This window comes from Bombus affinis, unplaced genomic scaffold (assembly GCF_024516045.1).
Source record: "Bombus affinis isolate iyBomAffi1 unplaced genomic scaffold, iyBomAffi1.2 ctg00000140.1, whole genome shotgun sequence".
In the NCBI taxonomy this organism is placed as follows: domain Eukaryota; kingdom Metazoa; phylum Arthropoda; class Insecta; order Hymenoptera; family Apidae; genus Bombus; species Bombus affinis.
The window spans coordinates 146,650-157,309 of NW_026108864.1; the positions used below are offsets into that span (position 1 = coordinate 146,650).

At 31.0% G+C, this 10,660-nt stretch overlaps 1 protein-coding gene across 1 annotated transcript; it reads right to left on the reverse strand.

Annotated features, from left to right (window-relative positions):
• Positions 1-5,477: 5,477 nt before the first annotated feature.
• LOC126927547 (uncharacterized) lies at positions 5,478-9,713 on the reverse strand. The gene is made up of 3 exons (XM_050743620.1): positions 9,495-9,713; positions 7,209-7,375; positions 5,478-6,286 (listed from the first exon to the last, which is right to left on the reverse strand). The coding sequence occupies exons 1-3, from the start codon at positions 9,553-9,555 to the stop codon at positions 6,017-6,019; spliced, it is 498 nt and encodes a 165-aa protein (XP_050599577.1). The 5' UTR covers positions 9,556-9,713; the 3' UTR covers positions 5,478-6,016.
• Between the last annotated feature and the right edge of the window lie 947 nt (positions 9,714-10,660).

A 10,660-nucleotide genomic window follows, 5' to 3' on the forward strand; every position in this document is an offset into this window, starting at 1 on the left:
TACGTAATAGTATATATCGTTATACGTTATAACGTAACACTATATAACGTTATACGTTATATGGTAATTCTATATAACGTTATACGTTATTACGTAATAGTATATATCGTTTTACGTTATATCGTAATGCTATATAACGTTATACGTTATAACGTAACACTATATAACGTTATACGTTATATGGTAATACTATATAACAGTATACGTTATTACGTAATTGTATATATCGTTTTACGTTATATGGTAATGCTATATAACGATATACGTTATTACGTAATATTATATATCGTTATACGTTATAACGTAACACTATATAACGTTATACGTTATATGGTAATACTATATATCGTTATACGTTACAACGTAACAACATATAACGTTATACGTTATATGGTAATGCTATATAACGATATACGTTATTAGGCAATAGTATATATCGTTTTACGTTATATGGTAACGCTATATAACGTTATACGTTATTACTAAATAGTATATATTGTTATACGCTATTACGTAATAGTATATATCGTTATACGTTATATGGTAATACTATATAACAATATACGTTATTACGTAATAGTATATATCGTTTTACGTTATACGGTAATGCTATATAACGTTATACGTTATAACGTAACAATATATTACGTTATACGCTCTATGGTAATACTTTATAACGATATACGTTATTACGTAATAGTATATATCGTTATAGGTTATAACGTAACACTATATAACGTTATAAGTTATATGGCAATTCTATATAACGTTATACGTTATATGGTAATTCTATATAACGTTATACGTTATAACGTATCACTATATAACTTTATACGTTATATGGTAATACCATATAACAATATACGTTATTACGTAATAGTATATATCGTTTAATGTTATATGGTAATGCTATATAACGATATACGTTATAACGTAACACTATATAACGTTATACGTTATATGGTAATACTATATATCGTTATACGTTATAACGTTACAATATATAACTTTATACGTTATATGGTAATACTATATATCGTTATACGTTATAACGTAGCAATATATAACGTTATACGTTATATGGTAATACTATATATCGTTATACGTTATAACGTAACAATATATAACGTTATACGTTATATGGTAATACTATATATCGTTATACGTTATAGCGTAACAATATATAACGTTATACGTTATATGGTAATACTATATATCGTTATACGTTATAACGTAACAATATATAACGTTATACGTTATATTGTAATACTATATATCGTTATACGTTATTACGTAATAGTATATATCGTTATACGTTATAACGTAACACTATATAACGTTATACGTTATATGGTAATTCTATATAACGTTATACGTTATATGGTAATTCTATATAACGTTATACGTTATATGGTAATACTATATAACGTTATACGTTATAACGTATCACTATATAACGTTATACGTTATATGGTAATAATATATAACAATATACGTTATTACGTAATAGTATATATAGTTTTACGTTATATGGTAATGCTATATAACGATATACGTTATTCCGTAATAGTATATATCGTTATACGTTATAACGTAACACTATATAACGTTATACGTTATATGGTAATACTATATATCGTTATACGTTATAACGTAACACTATATAACGTTATACGTTATATGGTAATACTATATATCGTTATACGTTATAACGTAACAATATATAACGTTATACGTTATATTGTAATACTATATATCGTTATACGTTATTACGTAATAGTATATATCGTTATACGTTATAACGTAACACTATATAACGTTATACGTTATATGGTAATTCTATATAACGTTATACGTTATATGGTAATTCTATATAACGATATACGTTATTGCGTAATAGTATATATCGTTATAGGTTATAACGTAACACTATATAACGTTATGCGTTATATGGTAATACTATATATCGTTATACGTTATAACGTAACAACATATAACGTTATACGTTATATGGTAATACTATATATCGTTATACGTTATAACGTAACAATATATAACATTATACGTTATATGGGAATACTATATAACGATATACGTTATTACGTAATAGTATATATCGTTATACGTTATTACGTAACAGTATATAATGTTATACTTTATATGGTAATACTATATAACGTTATACGTTATTACGTAATAGTATATATCGTTATACGTTACATGGTAATACTATATAACAATATACGTTATTACGTAATAGTATATATCGTTTTACGTTATATGCTAACGCTATATAACGTTATACGTTATAACGTAACACTATATAACGTTATACGTTATATGGTAATACTATATATCGTTATACGTTATAACGTAACAATATATAACGTTATACGTTACATTGTAATACTATATATCGCTATACGTTATTACGTAATAGTATATATCGTTATACGTTATAACGTAACACTATATAACGTTATTCGTTATATGGTAATTCTATATAACGTTATACGTTATATGGTAATTCTATATAACGTTATACGTTATATGGTAATACTATATAACGTTATACGTTATAACGTATCACTATATAACGTTATACGTTATATGGTAATAATATATAACAATATACGTTATTACGTAATAGTATATATAGTTTTACGTTATATGGTAATGCTATATAACGATATACGTTATTCCGTAATAGTATATATCGTTATACGTTATAACGTAACACTATATAACGTTATACGTTATATGGTAATACCATATAACAATATACGTTATTACGTAATAGTATATATCGTTTTACGTTATATGGTAATGCTATATAACGATATACGTTATAACGTAACACTACATAACGTTATACGTTATATGGTAATACTATATATCGTTATACGTTATAACGTAACAATATATAACGTTATACGTTATATGGTAATACTAGATAACGTTATACGTCATAACGTAACACTATATAACGTTATACGTTATATGGTAATACTATATATCGTTATACGTTATAACGTAACACTATATAACGTTATACGTTATATGGTAATACTATATATCGTTATAAGTTACAACGTAACAATATATAACGTTATACGTTATATGGTAATACTATATAACGTTATACGTTATAGCGTAATACTATACAACGTTATGCGTTATATGGTAATACAATATAACGTTATATGTTATATGTTAATACTGTATAACCTTGTACGTTATAGCGTAATACTATACAACGTTATATGTTATATGGTAATAATATATAACGTAATATGCTATATGATAATACTATATAACGATATACGTTATTACGTAATAGTATATATCGTTATACGTTATTACGTAATAGTATATAATGTTATACTTTATATGGTAATACTATATAACGTTATACGTTATTACGTAATAGTATATATCGTTATACGTTACATGGTAATACTATATAACAATATACGTTATTACGTAATAGTATATATCGTTTTACGTTATATGGTAACGCTATATAACGTTATACGTTATAACGTAACACTATATAACGTTATACGTTATATGGTAATACTATATATCGTTATACGTTATAACGTAACAATATATAACGTTATACGTTATATTGTAATACTATATATCGTTATACGTTATTACGTAATAGTATATATCGTTATACGTTATAACGTAACACTATATAACGTTATACGTTATATGGTAATACTAGATAACGTTATACGTTATAACGTAACACTATATAACGTTATACGTTATATGGTAATTCTATATAACGTTATACGTTATATGATAATACTATATATCGTTATACGTTATAACGTAACACTATATAACGTTATACGTTATATGGTAATTCTATATAACGTTATACGTTATATGGTAATACTATATATCGTTATCCGTTATAACGTAACACTATATAACGTTATACGTTATATGGTAATTCTATATAACGTTATACGTTATTACGTAATAGTATATATCGTTTTACGTTATATGGTAATGCTATATAACGTTATAGGTTATAACGTAACACTATATAACGTTATACGTTATATGGTAATACTATATATCGTTATACGTTATAACGTAACACTATATAATGTTATACGTTATATGGTAATACTATATATCGTTATAAGTTACAACGTAACAATATATAACGTTATACGTTATATGGTAATACTGTATAACGATATACGTTATTACGTAATAGTATATAACGTTATACGTTATAACGTAACACTATATAACGTTATACGTTATATGGTAATACTATATATTGCTATACGTTATATGGTAATACTATATATTGTTATACGTTACAACGTAACAATATATAATGTTATACGTTATATGGTAATTCTATATAACGTTATACGTTATTACGTAATAGTATATATCGTTTTACGTTATATAGTAATGCTATATAGTTTTCATTATATGCTATCGCACGATAAATCATATCCCTTTGTTCACGGATGTGGAAATTTAATTATAACCGATTCCTAGAAATATGCGTTTTCCATTGGAACAAAACCCTATATCCCGTTAGAACCTTCCAGGAATTCAAGAACTTTGTAATTTTCCGTTTGACGATGTCGGATCTACATTCAACCTAAGCTCTCTCGATTTCTACGAAAATGATAACACGCAGATTTCCAGGATGCTGTTGAAAGAACAGAATGCACGAGTATAAACTGAATGCTTTCATTTAGGCAGTGTAATTACGTTAATTGGTTACAGCTGTAAACGCGCTGGTATAAACTATATAGTTTAAGCGATTTAGTAGATACCTGATCTCGCGTTTCCCTGTTTCCAGCGAAATTTTAGTATTATAAACGGAATGCGGATGTTTGTGCGTTTGAGAGAAATGTGGGTGTGTATAAACGTCCAGGTTGTACACTCTTGTTTACGAGTATCGAAAAATATGCCGATCGTTAAAATTGTTCGCTTGCTGCAAAATAATCAAAATAATTGGAAACCAATCGGAGGATACTTAAAAATTAAAGTAAAATAAAAAGAAAATTAAGGTATAATTAATAAAAGGATATTGTACAGAGATCGTACGAAGGAATTTAAATAAAAGTTGTGTACAATTTTCTAATGTTATGTGTCCACGAGAAAATTCCCATTCTATTGGGTTTTCTCAAAAGTTTCTTTCGTTTTATAAGGAAGTGACAGATGCGCATCATTTTTTGTTTTACATTATGATCCATTTTGTTCTATTAGTAGAAAACGGATCATACAAAATTCAATAAAATAATATAAAAGGAAAAATGTTGTGCATCTATTATTTTCTTATAAAACAGACAGAGACTTTTGGAACAACCTAATATGTTTCTCATTGACATCCTTGGGAATTAAGTAGAGGATAATGGAAAAATGGAAATCGATAAAAAGTATTTATTATTATATCGAGATTAATGAGTTTTTTTTTTTTTTTAGAAAAGTTTGTTACTTTATACAATTTATTGGTAGTGTATTGCTATAACAATTTTTCTAAAATTTACAATTTAAATTACATTGGTTCGTTGAACGATCGAGTAATAACTTAGCAGTGTTTTAAATCTCATTCTCGTAGATTTGATTGTATTTGTAATTATTATAATTATGAGCATCGTATTCTTAAGAACATCCCCTTTTTATATTATCAATTGTTCTTTGATTTATCGACATCATTAGAACGAGAACATCATTATTATTTTCTTATTTCTGAGCTTCGTATTATCGATATCGTCGTAATTTTATTGACTTATTAATCAATATTCATCGTAATATTATTATGAAACACATAAGGAATGAAACTCCATGTATACATTTACAAAATAAAAACAGCATTTTCATTGGTAATGCGACAAATCTTATGTATCGTGTTGTTGTGTAATATTACAGTGTATGTTACAATGTACGTATAAACGCGTTAATGGAACCAATTATTCTCATCGGCGACTAAAATGATTCACGATCGTGTGTTACTTCGTCTGCAATGTCAGGACGGATATATGATAATTGTTAATGTAATTTGTAATACCAAAGCTAGAAACAGATCGATCCCTCTTATCGTCAAGTCGTTCGCAGCACCGGTACCGATATTGCAAAACGATTTCTCGCAGCAAGTGGTGCAAGCGGAGAGTTTTGTTCGTTCACCGACCACTATACATCCGGAGTCGCATTTGTTAGTACACTTTCTCTCCACCGACCAAGTTTGTGGACTAGACGTTGAATCTTCGGTGCTGGTAGTGTAAGAAAATCGCTTTATCTGAAGAGAAAGAAGCAAACGTGAAAGGAATATTTGCAGATTTTAAACTTTCACGATGTTCGTTATATGACATGTCCTAGCGGATCGCAAGAGACACTCGTACGCTAAAATATAGTATTTCTTTTAATTTTGTCCGAGTACGAGCTCATTTTGGGCGGCATTAAACCACGAACTTGATAGTATCGAGCGAAAAGAGAAAAAAGAAGACTGAAAAGAAAAGATGAGAAAGAATTCTACATGTACGTAGAATGATTCTTGATACTAAAATTAAATTAATATTTGCAACAATTCCTTGTTTCACTCTGTATGACATTTCACATTGGAACTTGTAACGAACACGAGTGAGTGTGAACGTAACATATTTTTAGTCAAGGGAATATCAATTTTCCAGAATATCTCGCATCATTTCCAGAGAATATTTCCAGGCTCGTTCATTGTTAATTCGGTCGGTTAATATCGATTACGGATTTCGTAAAATTTTTGCCGTGTATGTGCAAACTGTACAATTATATCATATCCAATATCATTGTTGATTACCAATAAATAAGAAGAACAAATAAAAAATTGCATTTGCATATTCCTTCAAATGTGTACACCATGTACATATGTTCCTATAAAGCGGAAACAATTTCAATAAAGTACGTAATTATTATGAAACTGAATTGATCGACTATATTGAACTTGAATTTTCCAAACACTAAAATCGCGTTACGAACGAAATGAAACTGTGGCTCTATCTTGAACAGCCTTTTCTCGCTCTCGTGTTGACGATAACTAATATCGCTTTTAGCTAGCTGTTTGCTATATTCTGTTTGCTTTAAAAGCACGCGATCAAAGCAAAATATCAAACATCTGCTGAAACACGTGCGTGACCTGTGTATAATCAACAAGCGTTTGAATCGCTGTTATCATTTGTCATTACCATACAGGTTCTTTTGTCACCAGTGCACTTGTGCCCGAAAGTGGTGAAGTTTCCGATCAGATTGGCGCATCTCTCTCCATCTTCCATTGTATCACACTGATGACACCATAAATCGTTTGCTCGTTCCGACGCTGCGTGAGTTCGATGTTCCGTAGTTAACAGTTGGCCTGATCATCGGACACAATCAACCGACAAATACGTATTAATTAATAGAAATCGTGATTTATCCTAGATTTCTAAAGATTATTAAAATCGACGTAGGAATCGGACGTAAGACGTTGGGCAAATCGTTGTCTACTTTTTAACGCTTCGCATCTTTCTCTCTTTTATTTCTTAGAAATTACTTCCTTCTATTTCTTCCTTTCTTTCATTTTTCAAACAAATGTGTCGTGCTTTCATTAACGTCAGATTTTTGTACATTTTTGTAAAAATAAATAGATATTAGTCTTGACATTTACAGACACATCGGCGATATGCGTAAGATAAAATTTCGTCGCGTTCGTTGACAAGATTGCTAGGAAGATTGCGGAAAGGGATATCATCGAGGAAATCGTCTAATAAGGTGAAACATCGGTTTAGGTTTCTTATTTAGAACGGAATTCTTCGGATGTTTAGCTTTTCCGTCGAATAGCGTCTCTAACGATATTTCGCCAAATTTTCCTGCTGTTCTTGCGATACGTCCGACGGTAAGACTTGGCAAGCAAAATATCGTAAACGTATCCGGAAATTACGAAAAATTTATTTCGATTTATTTCAATTAAACGTATTCCGAGAGCAGCAAACGTATTCCTTATCCATTGGCAGGTAATCAACGAAATCATACCTACTTAAAATACCTACAGTTATGAAAGATATTTCCAAGTTCGGAAAAACGCTTCCACGCAAGTTTGACCAATCGTACCAATCCTCTAGAGTTTCAGCTTCTTAACAGATTCGATCATCTCCGAAGACTAAACAGACGGTATACGACTACGTTTGCATCTATACGACAATTGGATCTACGCAAGACTGCAGATTCGATATCCACGAAATATTCTATGTATATTTCATGAAGTTAAAAATTAAACTGTTTTATTTCACATCTGGTTCCAATAGAATAAGATGGATTAAACGTAATTCAATAAAATAATTTAAAACAAAAAATGTTGTGCGTCTATTATTTCCTTATAAGATAAAAGACACTTTTGGGACGATCTAATGTTAAAAATTCTCTGTGAAAGTTGATTGTAATATTCTTCTTATCTAAAGAAAAAGAGAAAATAGAAATAGATGTATTCAGTATGAATTATTTATTTTATACATAGGAAACATAGGCAAGACGGTAAATGAAAAAGGTAGCCTCGAAATGAGAATTCATCGCGAAGCTTATCACGGAAGAAAAGTGAATTAAATGCACCGTGTACGATGATCGTTGTTTACACGATTCGTAACACAAATGGCTAACACCTACGAGTGAAGGCTTCAAGGTGCACTTTCCTCTATATGCAGTTTATATGTAGAGGAAGATCTTCGCTATAAATAGACGAAACATCGTTCCTTCAGACATCTAGTGAAAACTCCCTCAACGAAACACGCTCCTAAAACGCAACTTGCTCGTAAAACAAATAGGGCCATGTAACTGAAAGGAACCTCGAGAAAGAAAGAGGAAAATGGGAAGAAACAGAAACTTCCATTTTCCATTACAGAAACGCTCTTTGTTGAAAGAAAAATTCCTCAAATTAAAAATTCTCAAAGACGAAATACCGCCATTGTCTATCCTGGCAAATTATCTTCCGTCTTAACCAGTTACCTACTCTTGACGAGTATACTCGTCACGCGTAAAAAGCAGTTTTTGCTGTTTAAACTGCAATTTCAGCGAAAACTAAAGTATATTCGTAAATTTGAAGACGTTTCGACCATTCGGAAGCCAGGACCAGGTAAAACGAACAAATAAAGAGATATAAATAATTATTATGAAAAAACTATAATACAACGTGAACAAAGTAGTTGTTCTGTCCTTTCTAACGCATTTTAGTCGCATTAGTCGCAACGGCTAACTGGTCAATACATTGTCGAGTCGATCAACTTTGGTATTCCGATCGTATCGACGTGAAAATCGGCGTGACGAATAAGGCGCAAGAATCGTTTTCTTCTCTCGCAAATACCGAAGATGGACAACGCGTATCGGCGAATTTTTAATTTCAGAAAAATTTAATTTGATTCGTGGCGAAACGTGTGAGAAACGCGTCGAATTAAAGAGGCGAAGGTTTAAGCAGCCCGACAAAGCGAGTGAAATGCGAGGCGTACCATTGATGCTTACGACCATGGAGATAGACGCGACGATCAGGAAGTACGTGACAGGGTACATGTATCGGCCATGTTGATAACGTCTAGCGCGTCACATTCGAAAATAAATTCGGCTGTTTAAATTGCGATCGGCTGATGTCCTTGGCGCATTGATCGCATGCTGGCGTATGGCGGCGAGCGCGTTGCGACGCAAAACGAGCGGATTTGGGTACAATAGACAGCCATATTGAGAATAGCCGGAGTCTGCGCTGGATTGGTACAGCTGCTCCAGAAACCTTGAAGCCCAGGGAAAATCAATATCCATGGCAGCCGGAAGGTCCTGTTCGTTCAGCGGGAACATTTGACGTCAAAGTTTCTGCGCATTCGCATCACATCCAGGAAAAAGAAAATTCACTGTCACTGAATCAATGATTTGTCGACGCCGCAACTAAAATTCAACTTACAATGCCTCGAAAGCTAAAATAGTCCGACACTCGCCGTAAAAACATCTTTCGTTTCGTACGTTCATTCGAACGAAATAACTCGTCTGCAACTGTGGACCGAACCATTTGAATTTTGCTCGACGAGTTAGAGGAAATCTTCGAAATGTGTTATTTAAATCTTCGAAATGTGTTATTTAAATCTTCGTTACAGGTCCAGCTAGAAAAGTTGTAAAAAGCTACCTTTACTTTCTTCTTCGCTATTCCGACTAATTGTACTTCTTTCAACATTTCTTTACACGTCACCTATTGTTAATCTTTCCAATTCTTCTAACTCGTAAAAAAAAAAAAAGAAAAAAGGAAAGAAACAAATTGTTTGACTCAATTTTTGAAAAGTTATTCTGTTTTCTGCACCAACGCCTCCTATAGCCCGTTACACGAGACTTTTCGGGATTTTGTTCGTTTTGTAACGAAACACGACTATCCCGATCACATTGGTAGAATTTGAAATCATCCTGAAAGTGCAAATGTAAAAGACAGAAAATAGTTGTGGCGAATATTTGGGGGGGAAAAATAGTACATAGTATAGATAGGTATTTTGAGCGTACAATAAATATCAAAAATTACTCCATTGAATATCGAGACGTATCGGTACAACAGATAATTGACTGTTTAATTAATTTCGTGAAATTAATTTCCTCCACGAGATACACCATAAAGAGCTATCTTCAACATGTTATAGACGCT